Source organism: Anser cygnoides, chromosome 16, assembly GCF_040182565.1.
Source record: "Anser cygnoides isolate HZ-2024a breed goose chromosome 16, Taihu_goose_T2T_genome, whole genome shotgun sequence".
NCBI lineage: Eukaryota > Metazoa > Chordata > Aves > Anseriformes > Anatidae > Anser > Anser cygnoides.
In genome coordinates, this window is record NC_089888.1 from 8482405 (window position 1) to 8503322 (window position 20918).

General features: G+C 40.5%; 1 protein-coding gene across 9 annotated transcripts in view; it reads left to right on the top strand.

The window, feature by feature from the left end:
- The window catches only part of RIPOR3 (RIPOR family member 3), a 59129-nt gene extending 38275 nt beyond the window's left edge, over positions 1–20854 (top strand). For all 9 annotated transcript variants that reach the window (XM_066978135.1, XM_066978136.1, XM_066978137.1 and 6 more), the window contains 16 exons: positions 251–400; positions 1013–1076; positions 1471–1514; positions 2185–2310; positions 4487–4632; positions 11433–11562; positions 12210–12791; positions 13406–13545; positions 13748–13880; positions 14574–14682; positions 15273–15434; positions 15592–15750; positions 16881–17083; positions 17341–17424; positions 18350–18440; positions 19401–20854. In XM_066978135.1, coding sequence (XP_066834236.1) covers positions 251–400; positions 1013–1076; positions 1471–1514; positions 2185–2310; positions 4487–4632; positions 11433–11562; positions 12210–12791; positions 13406–13545; positions 13748–13880; positions 14574–14682; positions 15273–15434; positions 15592–15750; positions 16881–17083; positions 17341–17424; positions 18350–18440; positions 19401–19501 — 2424 coding nt within the window. In that variant the 3' untranslated portion in view covers positions 19502–20854. The remainder of the gene's footprint in view (positions 1–250; positions 401–1012; positions 1077–1470; positions 1515–2184; positions 2311–4486; positions 4633–11432; positions 11563–12209; positions 12792–13405; positions 13546–13747; positions 13881–14573; positions 14683–15272; positions 15435–15591; positions 15751–16880; positions 17084–17340; positions 17425–18349; positions 18441–19400) is intronic.
- Positions 20855–20918: the final 64 nt, after the last annotated feature.

Genomic DNA, 20918 nt, shown 5'->3' on the forward strand with positions numbered 1-20918 from the left:
GAGTTATTTATCGATATCCCCTCCTTCTTTTGCAGAAATATCTACAAACTGTTGCACTCTGATCAGTCTGTAAAATGCAGGAGTTGCACTGTGGTGCAATACCAAGATAATTGGTTTTGGTTGTGGGTCGTTTGAGTGTGGTTTTTTTTCTCCACCTCCATTAAAGACTGACAATGTTCCTTCCCAGAACTTATTAAATTATGTCAGGGTAATTCTTGTTAATTCTTTTCCTCACCTCAAAATCTTAAAGGTGGAAGAACTCTATGAAGCTTACTGTATCCAGTGCAGACTACGTGATGGGGCCACTAACATGAAACATGCCTTTGCCTTGTCTCCTTCCACCAAAGCCTCCAGGGAGAGCCTAGTGGAGCTCTACAAGAACTTTCAGGGATGCACAGAGGTAGGGAATACTGCTCATGTGTAGTGATGACCTGACTGTTTCTTAGCAAAAAATGTACCAGAACTTGCTGTTGGCTTTTTATTTTTGGTGGGGGGTTAAAAACAAAACTGAAATACAGGTACATAATGCAAATTGAAGCTTGTGAGATAAATACCTTACAGGCAAAGCTCTTGAGTTCTGCGTGTTTCATTCTTTTTTTTTTTGTCCCCTACTTAACTTGGCTTCTTGCATTTGTGAAGACAACTGAAAAATTCATTTAATTTCTGCTTTAATACTGGAGTGAATTATGGCTTCCACTGCAAGTAATGTGATGAGAATTAAATACACCAAAGTAAGCCATGCTATTTTTGTAGAACAAGCAGTGGAAGGTAACTGAAGGTGAATTGCTTAAGCAGTTCCATTCTACTGTGGAGAGGCATCACAATTTTCTAGCTTAAAAGAGGTATGAATGGTCTTTCCATTGGCCTCTGCTAGTGTAAGTGTTGTAGTCTATCAATTAAAGTATATAAAAAACAGCCAAAGTTCTTTAAAGATAAGAAAATGGTATGTATGGGAAGGGTAGCTATTCTTTGCTGCTTTTCAGTCCTAGTCACTGTTCAGTCTTCCTTCTAGGACATGTGCTTTATAGAAGGGGCATTGGAGGTCCATTTAGGAGAGTTTCACTTGAAGATGAAAGGTATGTTCTTCATATGTTTTCTTCGAGATTTATCAGATGAATAAATAGGTTCTCAATAAATCAGATTTCTACATAGGAAACCCAAAATTAATGTTGGCTGCTTCCACTGTTTTTCTGGATCAGACCCTGAACAGAATTCTGGCAAACTTGTTTGCTTCAGTGCTGTAAAGTAGATCTGCAATGGTATTTTATACTCTAGTACAAAAACTGACAGGTTTTCTTTCTTTGTCTCAATTGAAGTTTTTCTAAAGAGGTTTGGGCTATAAGGATAGCTTCTGCATGGAGCTGAGCACAAAGGGGTGTTTACCAGATCATCTCTTGTTTGTTGTAAGCTGAAGCTTTGTGGGACATTGTAAAACTGTTCAAATACTAGGAGTTTTTCTTTTCTTTTCAGGCTTGGTGGGCTTCGCACGGCTCTGCCCAGGGGACCAATATGAGGTGCAGTATACAGTGATTCATTTTGCCCTTTATTTTACTGCTATGAGTTTGCAGTAGAGGAACCAGAGTGCAAGGGTGCAACATGTAGAAGGCGAACGGGTAAACAGGCTATGATAAAACCAAGCACTGCTCTGATGAGGACAGTGCTCTGGCACGTTCACTGGTTGCTCTGGCCTCTGAGACTTAAGAGAGAAAGATTTAAGTGTTAGGAGAGGTTTTAAAAGATGGCAGTGATTGTCTATAAAAACCAACCTAGCAGGTCTTTATCTTCAAAGTTGCCCTAGAATCAAGTAACAGTTGCTGCCTGTTTCTTGGAAGACTGCCCTTGGCATGATTTGAATGCATCTCAGTATATTATAGGTTTGCTCCCCTACTTGTAGTGATTCCAAATCAATTCCAATGAGCCTTGTATTTCAGTACCTCTGCACCAGATAGACATAGTTTTACAAGTCTTCTGGAATGGATGGGACGTGTAGTTAGATGTTGATTTAAGGTGTTAAATCTGACAGCCTGAACCTTGCCTCTAGCCTTCTACTTTATCCAAGTTCCTAAATGCATAGTGATCAAAGGAACAGCTTTGCTTCCGCAGTACTGGAGCAGAGTGAGGCTTGTGGGCCAAAGAGTGTTCTGGGTTATGTTGACCCACTATCCTTCTCTTTGTGGTTTCCAGGTTTTTGTGCGACTGGGACGCCAAAAATGGCGGTTGAAAGGCAAGATTGAGACTGATGACAGCCAAACATGGGACGAAGAAGAAAAGATTTTTATACCTAATCTCCACGAGCAGTTTGAAATCAAGGTGTGGTGTATAATGGTTGGATTGGAATCAGTGTGTTAACAGGTCTTCTGTCATATTGCTTACTTGTTAGCCTACCATGCATTTGTCAAAACTCTTATGTAGCTTTATTTTCCTAGGCATGTAAAAATAGCAGTTAATCAACGTGCTGTGTATTGAACAGAATTCTACTTCTGTTCTTCCTTACCAGGGCTAGGAGCACGGTGTACTGTAGTGGTGCATTTGCTTTCTGATGTTCTGGAGTCTGGTCTATGTGTTTTTAAAAAAAAAAATAAAATAAAATAAAAAATAAATCAATATCCAGGATACTGTAGGGTAAAGTTTAGATGTGGAGATACAAAGATATGTATGTACGTATTACTTGTATTACCCATGTGGAATACTAAGTTCCTGGGGTTCTGCTGTCTATTGAAAAAGAAAAATGGGCATATGGAAAATATATCACTGCACAAATGCATTTTGAATGTGTAGTTCAAACATCCCCATATGTGGGTGTGCTACAGATTCTTCTGTCATGTTTGCATTAAGTGGTGCTCCATGTATCCAATAAGCTAATGGCATTTATTTATATGTCAGTACGAAGTGTACTTTAAGTAGTAGTATTGGGTTCCTAAAGACAGATAAAGTACCTCAAAAGAGGCCATATATTTAACAGTAAGGGACCAGTGGTAGTGGTCTGTGATACAAAGGTGATATTATGTGGGTATTCCTTGGAGGAAGCTTGTATTTGTGGACTCTTATGCAGCTGGCACTGGTTCTGGTACGTACCTAGCAGGTGGAGTTAATCCTTAAATAGCAATTCCAGTGTAGTCTGGCATCTTTCATGGGCTGGACTCTGCACTGTGACTCCTGTCAACCTAAAAGGAGCTGAGATCGAAGTCTGTGCTGGACCCTATTCTATTAGGAAACTGTGCCAGTGCATGGTTTTGAGTTCTGGCAGTGATCTTAAAGCAGTCATTGCAATATTCCCCTCCTATCTGGCAGCAAGAAGTGGGTTACATAGGTGGGACTTCTTGGCATCTTGCCAGCACAGCCTTTAGAAATGTGCTTATAACATGTTTTTGGGTGCCACTGTACAATAAAGATCAGGTGAGAGGCTAATTGAGAGGCCTTTTTCCTGTAATAGTTGTAAAAATGTGTATTAATTTCTGTGACAATGAATCACTTTGTTTCATAAGAGCTAATGCAAAGTTTTACTTTTTCTGTCAGCTTATGAAAGTCTACTGACTAATGTTCTCCACACCATTCTTCTCTTTCTAATTTGTACTTAATCTTTACACAGAACAAATTCATAGTAGGTTTAAAAAAATAAAAACTTGAAAAGTGCCAAAGAACTTTCTGAGAGGAGCCTAGGAGCACAGCTTTTGCTAACATTTAAAGGAGATGCAGGCATGGAACTAATTCCTGAAATGGACTTTTGGTACTTGTGCCGGAATTCTGTATTGCCTGATGCTTTATGTACTTGTTTTGGAACAACTTGATGCAGAATAGATGTATGTTTTCAATAGCAAAGATTTATAGCAAATGTATAATTTAGTTTGTTTTATTTAAGTACCTGAATAAACCAAGTGCCAAGCTGAAAAAACTGCAGGCCTGCATCTGCATTGATAATGAACTCGGAGCTGCCTGCAGAGCTAGAAGGAAGAACTGATGCTTATGTTCAGATCTTGCTCCACAGCTTAGCTCAGAACAGTTAGAAGGGTCACAGCAGATGGCGACAGCTGCACTTCTAGATTCTTCCCGCAGCTTAGACCTGAAATATTCCAGTGTAGGTAGCCTAATATACTTGCTTGTGTTATTCAGATATATTTTATGACAGTGTTCTTGTAATAAGATGCAGGCTAGACTCTGTACTATCAATGACTACTAGAGCTAGAATTTCCAAATTTCAGACTAAGTTCATTCTTAATCACAGTCCTTCAAACTGTGTTATTAGAAGTGCTGTACAGCTCTGTCTCTTTCCACCACTCAGGAATCTCCTCTTCTGTGTTAGCAGTCCATGGCATATTCCTTGTGGGATTATTGGCTCACAGCAGTTTAGGATCCAAGACTTGAGTACTGGGGTTTTGAATTTGTTGTGGTCCTCTGAGCAGATCTGAGCCTGGAACATTTGCCTTTCCATATACATGACTCTTAGGATTGTCTGCTAAGATAAAAATGGATATATTTGTCTCCACAGGTGACAGAACTGCGAGGACTGGCCACTATTCTAGTTGGAGTCGTGACATGTGACAGCATAAACTTCTTTACAACCAAGCCTCAGGCAATCATTGTGGATATAACTGAGCTGGGCACTATCAAGTTGCAACTGGAGGTCCTCTGGAAGTAAGTACAGCTTAAAATGAAAAAAAAAAAAGTGGGGGGGGGGGGGGGGGGGGGGGGGGGGGGCAGAAAAAGTGAAATAAATTAAAGATTCTTAAGTATGTCACTTAGCAGCATTCAGCATCATAGTCCTCTTTCTATTTGCAGAGCAGGTGCAGGATAGATAGAAGCCTCGCGCTTCCTTACAGCAACTCCAGCTGCTGGGCCTGATCTCTGAATCTGTGGGACCAGCCCTCTGGAATGGGAGCACAGGGTGGAAGGGGCAGAACCTATTTCTGTGACCCTTCAGTTCTTTCTACTGTCGTTACCACAGCCATGGCTAGCCACAAGAGCTGATTGTAAGCTTTTGCTTAGTTTACAGCTTTTCGAAATGAGCATTCAACTCTAGCTCCAGTCAATGTATGTACATAAACAATAATCTTAAAGATTATGAAATGAAATTACAAATAGCAGCTTCTAGGCACAATGGGGAAAAAAAAATACCTGGAATCTAGGACGATTGCTATTACCAGGCCACAAGTCATTAAAAAAATGAAGCTACCCTGAAGACTTAGCACCTTCATATTTGCACTACGATCACAGCTGTTGATATAAGGCCTGTTTGTGCGCAGCAGAGAAGCTTGGTTACAGATGCACGTTTAAAACAGTTGGTTATTTTCATGGTGCCTGTGACTTGTTAAATAGTTTTATACTTGTTTGTACTAGTTATTGTAGTTGATTACTGATGTTATTAAAAACAAATTCTCACTTTTGTGGATGCTGCACTGAAACTTCTTCCTCACTCTAGACATACCACTATAGATTTTTCAGGTTGTACTGTTACTTCTGCTTTGTTTTCTTATTTGGGTGTACCACTGCAGTCTTGCTAGGCTTTATCTTCTGTGCTCACTCTAGTCGGTTATGTCTGAGTAGGTGTATGATGAGCCTAAATTAGTCCTTTCCCAACAGCAGTATCTGATATGTATTAATTTGTAGCTCTGTTGTCTACAGATCATGTGATAACTCTCTGAACTTATTAAGATTTTTTAATAGTAAGAAAATGAGTGACCTGCTTTCCTGAGAATCTCTGAAGAAGTGAGGAAAATGATTTTACAGCTCATTAACTACTGCTTTTTCTTGGGTTTGTGAGGGTTTTATGTGTGTGAATACCCTGATATAACCTTGCCTGTAGGATGGTGTTGTGTTTTCTTTTTTTCCTACCTTCCTAACATGGAAAGCAGCTATATAATTCGGTAAACTTAACAACAGATCAGATTGGTACTGGGGAAAGCTTCTCAGCTTCTTGGGAAGCAAAGGCAGCAGCTTAATGCTTGGGACTGTCAGTGCACATTGAGCATCTTGTCTGTAACAAATCAAAACTTCTTAGCTTTTTTCCATCACTACTGTGCAGGGATTAAACTTAGTTGTTTTAGTGAAATGCCTAATTAAATAGTGGGGCATCCTCACTTGTACTTCTGTATGTGGCTTACTGTGGTGCTCAGTTCTTCCCAGCCCACCATGTCAAAGGAGCTTTTAAACATGTCATCAAAAATTGGCCTTTCCAGAAGGCCCTTATTATGGATCTAGACTCTCTCCAGGAAAAGCAGAAAACGAGCAATGTTTAGATTAGGAAGGGCACCATGTAATGGCTTGCAGGCCAGACTCACTTATGACTCAGCCTTAAACAGCGCTTCTCTGACCTAGGTGGCTTCTCATTTTCTTAATCACCAAAAATTAAAAATAAAAAGTTTGTATGTGTTTAATGTGTGGTCTGCCAAATAGATCTTACCAAAACAGAAACATTTCCGTGCCCTTAGGATAAAATAACCAAATGTATTTTATAGTCAGGCTTGAAAATCAAGTCTTAATACCCTATTTCTACTTTTAATTACCTTTGGAAGCATAGTTTGACTTGAACCTTGACTTAATTGTTGACATAATTAAACCTTGACATAATTTGACTTAGTCTTTTAAGCTACAAACAGAAAAACTGCCACATGAAGGTTTTCTGTTGCAATTCCTATTCGAGTGCTGAGAAACAGTTTTTGGGTTTTCTTTCTGGGAGAGGGGAAAGAAGAGCTTTATTGATCAGCATACTATTTTCTGCATGCCTTTTGTGTATACTGTGGTTCTTGAAAACCTGTTCTGTTGAACTGCAAATACAATTGGGCTGAAACATAAGGCTTAGCAACAGTATCTGAAATTTGTTTTCAAACACACACACTGCTCCAAGTCAATGAGAAACAAACTCACACAGCAGAGTTCTATGTGCACCTGTTGTTTATGGCAACTTTTTTCCTCCTGAGATCTAACATTGGGTATCAGTATATGTTTTGGTGAGGTGCTGCAGCTGCTCTGAGGCTTCTGAAGCCTCTGTTACTTATTTGAGAAGCTGAGCCGCTAATTAGTTGGGTAACAAAGCCTTATTCCAGAAGCTTGCTGTGATCATGCATTGTATGTCCTGTGAAGCTTCTTACTCGTGGCAAAGCACATACATAATCTCATTTCAATCTGAAAGCAGACACGTTCATGTTACAATTACTGAAAAGTGTGTGGAGTGAGGATGTTGCAAGCTGCATGATATCTATTTTTTAATGTAGAAACAGGTTTTAAAATTAAAGACCTTCTAAAGACCCGTTAAACTTTTGGGTTTTGACATTTGCATGTTTTAAAATTGGGGAAGGAAATAGAGAAAGGGGGTATGGGGTCTATATGGGCTCTTAGATACCCCTAGCAAAGTCAGATGCCTTTATTTATTTGTCACTTCTTCCCACTCACCCCACAGCACACACACATACACCTCCAAAACTCCCACTGGCTTTAATCTGGATGTAAAAATCATCAAAAGCCCTCTACGCAGCTTTAGGGCAGGAGGGACTACAGGCAGAACACTGTTTGCAGAAGTGCATTTCTTATAAGGGAAGTCCATTTCTCCCTATGATTTCAAGCCTAACATCTCTAGAAGTCTCCTTTGTGGAGTAAAGGCGACATGCTTTAATGAACTCTAGGTATAAAATTTGTTTTTGCCCTTATGGAAAGTGCATGTTGAGTGATGGCACACTTTTGTGATGGAGATTGAGTTCACTTCTCTTTTGTGCTAACCCACATAAATGGCACTCTAACAGGTTTACTTCATACTTGCTTTTGCTGAGTTTACTTGCTTGGCTTGTCACTGTCAATAACTGGCATGAATACATGTGTTACAAATTTTTGTCTCCCAAGAGAACTGTATGGGGAAAAGCCCTTCCCATTCTGGGGTATTGTATGGTTTCTCAGATGATAGCCGAAGTCTCCAAAGCTAGTGGTACTTGTGACTGAATTTTCTAGAAGAGTGTAACTTAAATTATGTTGATACTTGCTTGTTGCAGCAGCACGCTGGTCAGACTGCAGCTTTTCATTGGCAAAGATGGACCCTCCTATGGCACTGGGGGCAACCATCACCCAGCTTTTAGAGCTGGCAACAGCTGAGCTGGGAGCAGGACTAGCAGTGATGCACTTTTTTGGTAGTTAATCCCCACTTGGAATTTCTCTGTGTATGAGAAGATTTCAACTGCGTATCTCTGCTGTGTTTCAGTTTTGTGAAAGGTGTCGGGATCCTACCAAGCAGAATCTCCAGAGCACTTCTGCACAGAAGGCAGGCTGGCAGACTCTTCCTCTTTGACAGCCTGTTTGTTTACAGGAATGAGAAGTGGCATGGTGATAATTCAGGGTGTTTCTATTTTCAAAGATAAAGCACTCTAAAACAGCTGCTTTTTCTTTAAGAACTAAACAAACCTATCAGCCATGCCCAAATGTCCCTGAAAGGCAAGCTTTCACTACGGACCTGCTTTGTGAGAAATCCAAGTGTAGATCACTCTTCCACTTCTAAATGTATATTTTCTTTAACTAGGCCACTAGTCTTCTGGCCTCTAATAAAAGTTCCTTCAGCTCCTTTATAGATTATGCCATGAGGAGCATGAATGAGCTTGGGCCTGTTGCAGAATTGCTTTGCTGGCCGGTTTGGCGGGAGACTTGGTTTCTTTTGCCAACCTAAACAGCAGTCTGAATTCTCTCTCATGAAGGACAAAAATAAAGCCTGTATTCTCTTCTCAAAACTTCAGTTAGCGCCCTGTTCTGGGATCTAAGGGTACCAGCCAGCCACAACCACTCTTGTAATTTCTGCCTGCTTTGAGCATGAGCTGGCCTGGCTCACAAGGGTTCCTGGAGGAGGACAGAAAACCCGAAGGGAGAATAAAAAAAGGAAAGTCTGTGTTTTTTTTCTTCTGGAGGGAGGGAGCACAAGGGGGATACATCCTTGCTGACAGTCCTCCTATAGACAAAAACTTCTATGAATAGATACTTTCTCACACAGGTGTGTTTAGGCAATAGTCCATCGCTATACTGCTGTGCTTTGGATCCAGATGATGTTTCATAGCTTAGTCCAATAACAAGCTGTGCTAACCTTGATGTTGGTGCTCGTTATGCCACAATGAACAGCAGAAACCAAACTCTGATCACCCTGTTAAAGTTGCATCGATGTTTTCGTGTGTATTCATTAGAAAAGGAAAAAAAAACTCACGACTTGTTAATAAGTGAGCCTGCTCCAGCTGACCAGAATTTTTGTTGGGATTAACGCGAGTCTGGATCCACAGGCTTAACGAGGGCATTCAGATACGTATATCCACCACGAGTCCTTTGGCCTTGTGGCTATTTAATACACGGCGGGACTGGACAAAAGGAGGCTGGTTAGCGTGCTGTCCTGCCCGTGGGAGAAAGGAGTTCAGAGCCTCTGGAGCTGAAGACAGAATTGAGTTCAGCTCTTCTATGCTCTGCCCCATTACTTATGTTCCTCTGAGGACATAATCCAGGACGCGTCCTCCTTACACACCCAACAGAAAAATGAAGAAGGGTGAGGAATTGGTAGAAATCTCAAGTATTTCACCCCTCCAAAGGGTGAGGGTTTTGATAAAACATCTCACTGGTATCCACACGGTACTGGCAAGGCTGAGGCACCTCTCAGTGTGTCAAAGTGCACAGCTTCTGATGTCATGGGAGGTTCAATCTAGGAAACACGAGCTCTGATGAGTTGTAAACCCTTCAAGGTCAGGCTGGGGACATGTTTTGGATGTGAATGCTGAAGTCCTGCAACGGTGCTAAGGCAAGCTAAAGGAGTGTCATACTCTGCATTAGTATCGGCCTTAATGAAGGCATTGTAATGTCATGCATTTCGGTTAATTAGTCATAAGCAAAGGCCAACATGCGTTTGGCAATATAGAAATAGAGGACAACAAAAATGATCAGAGAGATGGTGTCACTTTCATCACAAGGAGAAACTAAATAGGCTAGAATTTTTCACGCTTGAAAAAGTGTTGATGCGTAGGTGTTTGCTGTGCAGAGTGTGAAAAGGAAATGACTAGCCACAGAGGACACCCCAAGTCAAAGTATTTGTTCCGTGTTTCAAAGTTAAATAATCAAACTTCTGCGTCGTCCTGGCCTACGCAGATTTTGTGTCAGTGATCACAAGAAGTGGCTAGACAAACTAAGGACAAGTTTGTCTGCTAGTGACGATTAATGGCAATACTCTGCTTATAAAGTCTGGCGCGTGACACATCTAAGCAATGGATTGCCTGAAATTTGAGTATACGTCTGGGGAAGGCCTGCCACAGTCGACCTGTCTCCTGTGCATTTCCTTCCTGGCTTCTGTCAATGTCAAGACGTTGGGTGAGATGGACTCTTAGATCTGTCCCAGTGTGATGCTTTGTTTGCTGTACAATGTGGAGCAGCATGACAGATCATACCCAAAGAGCTTAAAAGCAAGAGATAATAGATAGTTTTGAGCAGACTTGATTCTTTCCAGTGTTTGTTCACCCTTCTTTTCACTCTCTCTTCTTGCTATCCTGCAGTAACAGCAACTGCCTGCCTGTGCGGAGGGCAGCTCTATAGCTGTGTTTTGCGAGAGGGTACCAGTAATTGTCAAAAGGGCAAGATGATTTACATTGTTATTCCTGTCTGTTCCCTACCAAGTGTCATTTTGCATTACTGTATTGCTATATTACAAGCTACAAATGAAAAACCTGAGGAATGGATCCCCGTGTCTCTTAAGAAGCACCATGGATGGAAGCAATTTGCTTCCATCAGTAAACATAGCAGGCTTTGGCTACGAGGTTCTTGCTGTCAGAAATCTGATTTATTTTCTACGCAGTGAGACAATACAGATGGTTGTTAATGTGACTGCATGGAACTGGCCTGTTTGATGAACCCCAGCTGGGTGACACTGGTTAATTTAGCCAGTTAACCTGTATTAGGCGAGCTCCCATAGTGTTACCTCCATGCTGAGGATGACAGTGGTGAGTTGCACTCAAGGATGCTGTCCATGTGCAACATGAGAAGTTAAGAGGAGGAAAATTAATTACGTTTTTCCTTCATTATATGTTTTGTATTTCCTTTCTGTCTGATACGGTGTGTATCTCACTAGCTGTCCAGTGGCTATCAGCAAGCAACCTGTACCATACTTGCCAGCACTGTTGGCCATGTAGGAAACTACAGCGGGACAGGGAACTTGTCAGACTGCTGGCGTGTTGGTCTCTTCTTCCAAAGACTGTGGCACAGGTCTCTTTCTGAAGGGTGTTGTGAATTCTGTGTAAAATATACACAGTTTTTGCCTACTTCCTTCTTTCTCTGCTGCTGCAACCAAAGGTACTGGTCAGAGAGGCAGTCCATCTTTCCTTTTATTCACCCTGATGTTTACTAAATGTCACAATTCAAATCCTAACTAATCCTGTTGCTAGACATAGCTGTACTTGCTGGTTGTACTGACACTTGCATTTTTGTTTCTTTTGCTACAGACCCTTTGACACAGAGAACCTGTTTTTGTCACCTGGAACCACTGCCAAGTTTTCTGTGGGTAGCAGGAAGAACTCTTTATACAACTGGACCCCACCAAATACCCCCAGCTTCAGAGAGAAATACTATCTGGTGAGTATGCTGAGGAAAACAAATGCGAAGTGCAAACCTAGGTTGTGATTTGTGGATTGGATTAGGCTATTGAAGAGCACAGTCAGAAATGTGGGAACATGTAACATTCTAGAACCATTGCAGATTATCTGGGGGCTTCTTTGTATTTTATTCTTATTATTTTTATTTTATTTTTAACCTGTATTAATTTAAGTTTCATTTTAGATTTTGTAGAAGAAATGAAATCCCTGCCAAATGTGCCTCTTGGCAGCCAGAACGGTGGGGATCTGGGCACATTTTTAATACTCTGCAGTGGGAATCAAACTAGGATCCAGCCTCAGTGGTCACGGTGCAGAGCAGTATCTTAGAATTGCTATGTAAAACAAGCCTTCTTCCTCAGCTCCCCTTTTTGCCAAGGGTAGCCCAAGGGAATAGAAAAGCTCCCCATGCATTCAAGAGGGTTTTAATCTAGTGGTTGTTTTATATGATCTCTATTTCTGCAATATGTCTCTAATACTGATAACGTTATATATACATTCCCCTAATAACAAGTCTAAGTCAGATTTGGTGTTGCCTCACCATGCCAGGAAACCACGGTTCTCTATCTTAGGCGGTATCTTATGCTTTTCAGTTATATATGTGCTCACGTATGCCTTTGTTTGCTGCAGTCTGTTTTGCAACAAAGACAGAACCAAGGGGATGTAAGTGAAGAAGCTCAGCCTCCCAGCATACTGAGCTATTTGGCTGCCTGTGATTTTGGTGTGCATGAGAGGAGCAAGCCTCACGATCCTGTAGAGACGAGTGAAGCTGACTCATTCAGCTCTGAGGATCTGAAAGGGACAGAGTCTAGAAATGCAACTCCAGCTGCAGACCACAGGACATTGCCATTGGTGATTATTCAAGAGGCTTGTGCAGAAGAGCGACATCCACTTCCAAATCATGCAACTCTGGACATTCTGAAGAAGACTCCGTGTGCGGATGGATTTCCAATTAACCCATCTACTTTTCTGAGTCGTGGCAAAGGCAGCAGAGCTTCTTTCAACCAGGCTAGAAATCGCCATCTGACAGAACAAGAAAACATTAGCCAGAAAAGCTTGAATGCTGCAAATGATGTAAAACTAGATGGATGTACGAAGTCGATTGATAAAACTCTCCAAGAACTGTTAAATTTGCTGAAATTACACAATGTTAGGCAAGCCCAACTGGAGAAATTGGAAGACCAAGTTTTATCTATGAGGGATAAATTAAAGGTATGGTAGTGTTTTACTCTTGGTAGCTTCCACTGCATGTAGTTTCCACTGTTACTCCTGGAACTGTAAGAATTTCATGACCCTGTAGTGGGTGGGCTTGACATTAGGATGTATCAGTGGCATGTTCCCCAAAAATAAGTTTGGCCACCAGAGGTCAGTCAGTACTCAGAAAAGGCAGCCATGAGAGCTGTCTGCGCAGAAGCACTGTGTTGCATCTCTCAGGGACAGCGTTCAAATACTATTCAGAGGTCAATAATCTGGAAAAAAAAATAAGAAACTGCATGCAGTCAAACTGGAATCTAGTCTGGGTTAAACAGAATCTGAAAAGTTCTTGGATACTACACTGACATGGAGCAGCCTGCTCAGATTGCTACTTCTGGATATGAAACAGGGAATATGACACTAATGGCAGGAGATGCAGAGAAAGTCAGCTCTTGTACCAACCTTCACAGGTGTGGAAATCCAAAAAGCAATACAAAAAGACTAAAATATTGAAGCATGCTGTGAAATTAATTAGCAACCATTTTCTGAAATCAGCAATGTACCAAGAGCTAGTTTTCCTGATGGTTTGATGCCTGCAAATAACTGTATTTGTCCCTCCATTCTATCAACAGCTAAAGACACTTCATCACAAACGTTCATCTATGGAAAGTTTAATGGTGGAGACAGTGCTGGAAAGTTTTGACTTTTTAAACGCTGACTGCAGTGCTGATGAGCTTTCGTTATTTGGAAGCATAAGAACAGCCAGTATCAGGTAGGTACCTGCAGCATTTTATTATAGGGGACAAGGAAAAGGGGAAAGCAAGGCTGATCCCAGGGACACTTACTTACTGATAGACGATGCTTGGCTAGGTACGAATTGCACAGAGCTGCTAATGGTATGAATAACCAGGATAGAAACAATTTTTTAAAAATTATTTTTGAATGCTCTGAGGTTCATTTCATTCATTCAACAGCACATACAATGACAGCACGTTTCAGTCCCTGGGCTGTGACATGAAAACAGAAACAAGAGGTGTAACTACTGGTGATGACAACTTAGATGTACTTTTGATAACTCATCTGAAGCTGTGCAAAGCTCTCTTGCAGGTAAGAAATAGCCTATGGGTTTCCAGGGCAGTGGTTCAGGATGGCAATCGTGTCCCAGCAATGCAGCGTATACATGTATGTGGGCAGATCACATCATACAAAGGTCATACAAAACCACTGCCTTTTTTCAGCCTCTTGGTTTTTATGAAGCTCTAACAAATGCTTCTGTGTGCAAAGCAGGCTGCCAAAGAAGTAGGAGAAATTTTGGTTCCATTGTGTGCCAATAACAGGTGATTAATATTATTATTTTTGATGAATGGAAAAACTGCTGCCTCCAGAAAGAACTGGTAGCACATAGGGAAGAAAGAATTCTTATCTCTCCTTGAGACCTCATTCCCCTGTTGATTTCAGTTAGTGCTCAAGCACATTATTGTCCTCAAAGTATCACCTCTGATTTGGGTGGCCTGTAGAAGACAGTATATCTGTTACTATTGATCTGCTACACGGTTGTCAATAGATGGGGCAGAGAAGAATTTCAAATGCTGGACAGTCTTTTCCAGGAGAACGTGATTTATTTATCCTGTTCTGCTGAGCAGCTTTGTACTCAGAAGTGATGGGAAAAGAGGCCTTTTGAGAGAAGCTGGTGTTCTCTCACAGATTTTAGAAGCTTGATTCTATGAAACAAAAACTCGTTCATCTTGAGCTTGATACTGCCTTTGTTTCAGCTACTGAGATGAGCATGTTGCATTTCAGAAACTCAGATCACCAAACATAGCCCAGATTGTCCAGGAGAGCGTTTTGGAAGAAGTGTCAGAGCAGACACAAGTCCTGGGGGATGTCTTGGATACGTCTGTTGAAGAAAGTGAGTAACTGCATATTGTCAAGGCATTCCAGAGATGTGAGTTACAGGTTATGCTGTTTGAGCTTTCCCAGATACATCGGAGTTTCATTCTAGATTCCTTACAAGCATTCATATAACTAAAAAAGTTCTTACAGGTAAATTTTAAATTCTTAGAAAAAACACGTCTCGTTCAGAGGTTCGGAGTTTTCCGCTTGTGAAGGTACATAAGAAAGGATCTCTAAAATGCTTGGAAGTGGCATGCCTCTTGCTGGTAGAAGTGGAAATGGTTAAACTCACAGAAAGTTCTTTTGAAACTCGAATCAGATGACAGGAAAAGTGACTAATGAACTGAGGGGCAGTAGAGCTCTGCTAGGCCTCTCATTCAGGTCTCCTAATGACAGGTAGGTACCACAACCAAAGCTTGCTGAAATCAGTACTTGCAGATGTTTAAAATACTGGCAGCAAATCTCCAGCTTTGAAACAAGCCATCTATATAATGCAAATACAATTGATGCTGACACATCCTTCGATACGCCATGCGGTGCATAATTTCTTATGTAAAATCCAAAATCTGCTAGAGCTCACTGTTTTCCTAAAATGTGATTTTTCAGTTATTCAGAAGACTAAGAAGAAGAAGCACTATCTGAAGATCTGGAGTGATCTCGCAGAGCCTGGCAGTATCTTGTTTGCTTCGGCAGAAAGATTCCATAATGCACTGAAATACACATCGGCGCTCAAAATGAAGGAAAAATACCCTGGTCAATTAGAAGCAGGTACCAGTGCGTTCCTTGAACATGAGGCTGCTTTGGTTTCATTTTGTTGCAAGGATGAAAATTGTCCTTGTGCCTTTAAAGAACATATGTTTTAAGCAGCTTACATCTAACCAACTTTTCCTTTTCTCATTTGTTCTTTTCTGTGTTATCATTTCAGTATTGCGGAGGTTTCTAGAGCAGATTGTCACCTGCGATGGATTGCTCCCCTCTCCATACCACCAAACAGAACCAGTTACTTTATTCCAATTTTATAGCTACCTGGAGAAACATCATATTGCCAGCCTGGACAAACACTTGGGAAAACTTGCTAAAGAAGGTAATGGCAGCACTTGGCTTCTTCACTCAAATCGTTAAGCCCAGGAGCTGCTTCTTCCTCCTCAGGTTTCTGGTGAAGATAAACTTCCAGAGCAGAAAACAGTCCTACCATTGCATTGCCAATTTGTTTTGGTTTTAATTCCCCTTATAACCATGCAAGGATAGTTAGAACAGGACAGGCGTGCTTGACTCTCACATCTGACCAGGTAGAAACAAAACAGAGGTGTGAAGGAAACGTTCATCCCAAGTGTTGTAAAAAAAAAAAAAAAAAAGGATTCTGTGATGTACTGAAGTTAGAGCAGAAACCAGTTTGGCAGCAACCTACACCTAGATTCAAGGACTGAGTAGATGTCTGTAGCTTTGTGTGGCTATATCAGCAGCAATGACACAGTTAATAGCAATAAAATTTCAGAGGTTAGTAGCACGTGCTTTCTAAGAAGTAGCCAGAGTCTTGCTGAAGCTTAGTCCAATAGCACTTTAAAATTTAGCCTGTACCAGAAAAGAATTATTTTTAAAATGGTCCTGATACTGGATGCATCTTTAGTTTTATTTTTTGATGCAGATGATTTATCAGGTAGGGGACTGAGGATTTGTGCATTATTAGTGAAAAAGACCTGGAATACTCTTCAAATTCAAATTGTCAATTCAGCCTCTGGTTATTTTTTTTTGAAAAGATGCAAGGTTTTCTTTTCAATCAATACAGCAAGATTTTTCAAAGCTGTTTAAAAATTATTTTTCTTGATCACTTTTTCCCCTTGTTTTAGGACTATTCTGGTTGTCTTAATATCCAAATGTGCAGGAGTTCTCTTGCATCGTGTGTTGTACTTGATGCACCCAGGTCTTATAAGGACCAGGGCTTTGTTGCATCCTGTGCACTAAAATTATGAAATAATAGTCACTGCTCCATTTGTCTGACAGTCTGGCATAGGAGGAAATGAAACAATGAAAGGGAAAGAAGACAGGATGGTCAAAGGGGCAGTCATCCTGATGTGCTTCCTGCCGTGCCTAGCTTGCTTATTAGCCATGTGAATAACTTCATAGGCTGAAGGAGACAGAATTAGAGAGGAGTTTGTCTTGTCTTGAAAATGTCTTCATTTGTCATTTATTGAAGTTAAGTCATTTCACTTGCAGTGATGCTAATTGAGGAGCTGCAGTGCCCTGGACGGCTGAAGACTCTTAAAAAATTGAAAGGAAAGCGATTGAACAAGCTCCAACCTCTACCGCAGACTTTACGGCTGCTTGGGATTTTACAGCTGGATGACAACCACCGCGTCAGCAAAGCAGCCACATCCTGCCTCTCCCGTGCAGCAGCAAACAAGAACTTTAGGGAAAAGGTTAAAACTTACAGTACTTATCAGCTTCTCTAATTAGGTGCTGGAATACATGCAACTTGTTTTATCCTAGAATAGTACTGTTGCACTTCATCAATCTATTCTTGAACCTAAACCACAAAGTGCTCAACTGATTTCTCTGTGTCCTTTATTCAATTTCACATAGGTAAAACAGTGCTAATGTCAGTCTGAATTTGAGTGCTCAATTACGCTTAGGTTATAAAACCTTTCTTCTTATGGTTTTTTTTTTTTTCCTTTAGGCTCTCCTTTTTTACACTGATGTTTTAGCTGATTGTGATGCAAGACTTCAGCAAGCTGCGTGTTTGGCCCTTAAAAACCTCAGAGTAAGTATTTATAGCTCTGCTTGTTTTTTGCTGTGTCTGGCAAAAACTGCTGGGTGATGAAGTGTTTATTTTTTTTTTAAGCTTGTAGGGTTACTTTTTCAGCTTCCTTTTATTTGATGAATACTTTGGCTGGCACAGTTCTAAAATACTGTTGCTGTTATTTAAAAGGCAGCAGGTAGAGGGAGCTGCAGTCGGCTTGGAGTGTCTCGATTTGATAGGCACAGCAAAATGGTAGAAAGGATATTTCCTAACTGCTACAGTATTGTCACAGCAGACAGTATCTGACAGGGAGACATCTAGTGTGTATGAAAACGAGCAGTGGAGTCATTTGTATATGGAGTTGGTTCTTACATTGTAACTGTAGAAAATAGAAGTTAAATCAGTTCATCTTGTTTTAATAATAGGCAATTATAGACAGAAAATAAAAGTAATATTTTTATTGCTATTATAAGAAAATGTCAGAATAGCTTTAAAGCTATCAAACAGCTACAAGCCTGTAATAAATTGTTTGCACACAGGCAATTATTGTGAGTACAGTTTCTACAAACACGTAGTCACAAGACAGGCCCCACAAACCAGTCTTACTCTCAAATAGTCAGATTTGCAAAGCAGCTGTTGCCGTCGCACAACCTATCAGTGAAGGTCCTGATTGCTTTATGGTAATTTAACAATACTGCAGCAGTGAACTGCACGCTAGAGTTTTAACACTTTTTCATGCCTTGAAAAGAGAAAGCAGCAGAAGTGAGATCGTGCTTGTAAAAATTAGGTGCAAGCTTTTATGTTAGGGGAGAAAAGAAAGATCACAGTCGAAGTCAGATACAAGAAGAGGTGGGAGTTGGTTTGCAATGTGTTTATCTTGCAAAAAAAGTGTTCATCAAAATGCTTGCTGAAGCTACTGTTGCAATTTTACTTTTTTTTCAAACAGGCTATAGAGAGTATAGAGCAGGTCGCCCATCTGTGCCAATCTGAAATAGAGGAAGTTAGGAATGCTGCCCGGGAAACAACACTGTCCTTTGGTAAGTCTTGCGTACAGCTTTCAAATATAGATTCCGAAGAGTAGCATGAAATAGTGCAAAACCAGACAGGCCTGAAGCTTTACCTATGTGGTTGTACAGCATGAACACATCTGGGACAATGGAAATGTTTCGTGAACAGCTCTTTCATATACCGTTAAGTTACTACCAGTAGTAATCTTCCCCTCCTAGCTTTTGTAAAAATGACATTTGAACCTGGCAGAGTACAGTAATGCTGCTTCTAGCTCTGTGAGATTAGCTAAGATGATTTAAAGATCTTTTATAAAGCAAAACAACAACAGAATATTTCAGCCTGGTAGTCTCATGTAGCCACCTACAAACCAACTAGTTCTGATTTTCCTGTTCCTATTCTCCACACTGCTCCATTCTGAATACTGGAGCCATCATAAGTACAGACAAAATTGTTTTTTACCTGTTACTTCACCTGAATTCTGTAGATACACAGTGGGGTTGACCTGGTAATGAAATGTCAATGTTCTCAAGTTACTACTGTCCAGTATGTGTACTTCTAATAAAGGCAAAGGAGAATTGTCTAGGATAAGTTTATTAAATGCTTAGCAGCTGGGGAGGATGTCCACTTATCGAGGAGATGGTTAATTTCTCTGTTCTTGCTAAAAACGATTAAGATCATGCTTAGTTCTGGGGCTCTCCAGACTTACCTCACAGAAATACTAAGATTCGCATGTATCACAAAACAAGTTTTCCAGTTGTGATGCTCCAAATTAACGTGTTTACAGAAGGCCTGATTTCTTTTTTTCCCCATGGTGTCTTCTAGCATTTTTTTAAAAACTTATTCCTTTAGAGATGTTTTTGTTCAGAGCTTAATAAGAACTCTCAGGAGTGACAAAGTCATGACAGAAATATTTCAATGTAGCACTTTTCTCAGGGTGTTTCTAACGGCTTTCTTTTCCTCAGCATGGGATGTATTTTCTTTCTCCATAGGTGAAAAAGGACGGCAAGCCTTTGAGAAAATGGACAGGATTTGCTGTGAATTAAGAGACACTGTGCAGCAAGAGGCTGAAATTGAAATCACAGTATTTTAGTAGTGGAATATGAGGAGCTAAACCATACTGTCCTCACAGCTGAGTACTGAGGATTTAGTTTGTTCAGTGTCTGGTTTACTACACCCTGCTATGTACATGTTGCGTACTGACAGTACAGTTTTGTTTCCAAAGTGGGCACAGTTTGCAATCTAAACTAAATAGACTGGAATCTGTATTTTCTCACTCTCAGCACATGATGAAATCTCAAATCGAGGTGCTGCTTGAGTTAAATCTCTATCTCACTGGAACTGGCTGCCCCTGCACAAACTAAAAGTCAAAGATGATCTATTTTCACTTAAAATATTTTATTAATTTTTGCATTTCTCTAAGAGGAAGTAAATGATCACTCTCCTACAGTCCATCTATAAACTAGCAGATAACAGCTTACTTACGTCAACTTCCATATAAATTAGAAAAATCTAGCAGCCTTAAGTGGCTACCATTTTTTTTTATGCAATTTAGTTGCAGAAGAAAAACTTGTTACTTTAAAAGCCATTTTTGGGGTAATCATTGCAACTTAGGCCAGGCTCGAGCAAGGCTTGGAAAGGGTAAGTACTGAGTGTATATCCTCAGCAGTTTACAAGGGGAAGTTATTTATCATATTAGCCATGTACAGATCAGCCTGCCATATGGACAGATCTAAGTAAGTTTAAAAAAAATACAAAAAGCATTTTATTTCTTTAGTCATAGACCAAGGTTTTGCATAATCACATACCCATTGTCAGGCTCCTTACTCAACACTTATTTAATGTAGTGGAGGGTAGTCACAAAGAGAAGTCTGGCTTCAGGTAAAATACTTGAAAGGGTTTGGCTTGTGTGTATATATTTTATATATATAGTACTTTTTCTATTCAGTATTTATTTGTTGAATTTCATACTTTTTTTCTAAAATTCTAATAAAACTTTTGAGACAAATTCCTGCAAGTCCTTCATGCTGGTGTGTGTCTAGAATAATGGGAACAGGGATAAGGCAATCAACCCCTGAAGGCAGGTAAGATACTTTCTTGATACACATCCTAGCTCGATACATGGTACGTTATGTACTTCTAGCTGTGGGAAGTTCAGGCTTGCACAGTCGAAACAGGGTGGGCTGTCAGTTTTTCCCTTGGGGAGGTGCAGCTTGCTGAGATACTTCAACTCCATACTCATGAGCTCTGACTAGCAGGACCATGGTGTCAGGTCATGCTATTCCGTAGCAAAGTTTGGTTAAACTTAGACGGGGCTGCTTATCCATGGTCTAACTCTGCTTTTAATTTACAGATTTATTTAAAAGCAGGGGAACGACATTTTCCTACTTTGGTAAGTTTTCTGCTTCCCCCTAGCCTCATTCACCTAATCTGCCCCTTCACTACACTGCCTTCAGAGAACGTTTTGTATATTGTATGCGTACAGTATACCGCTTCAGTAAAAGACAAGT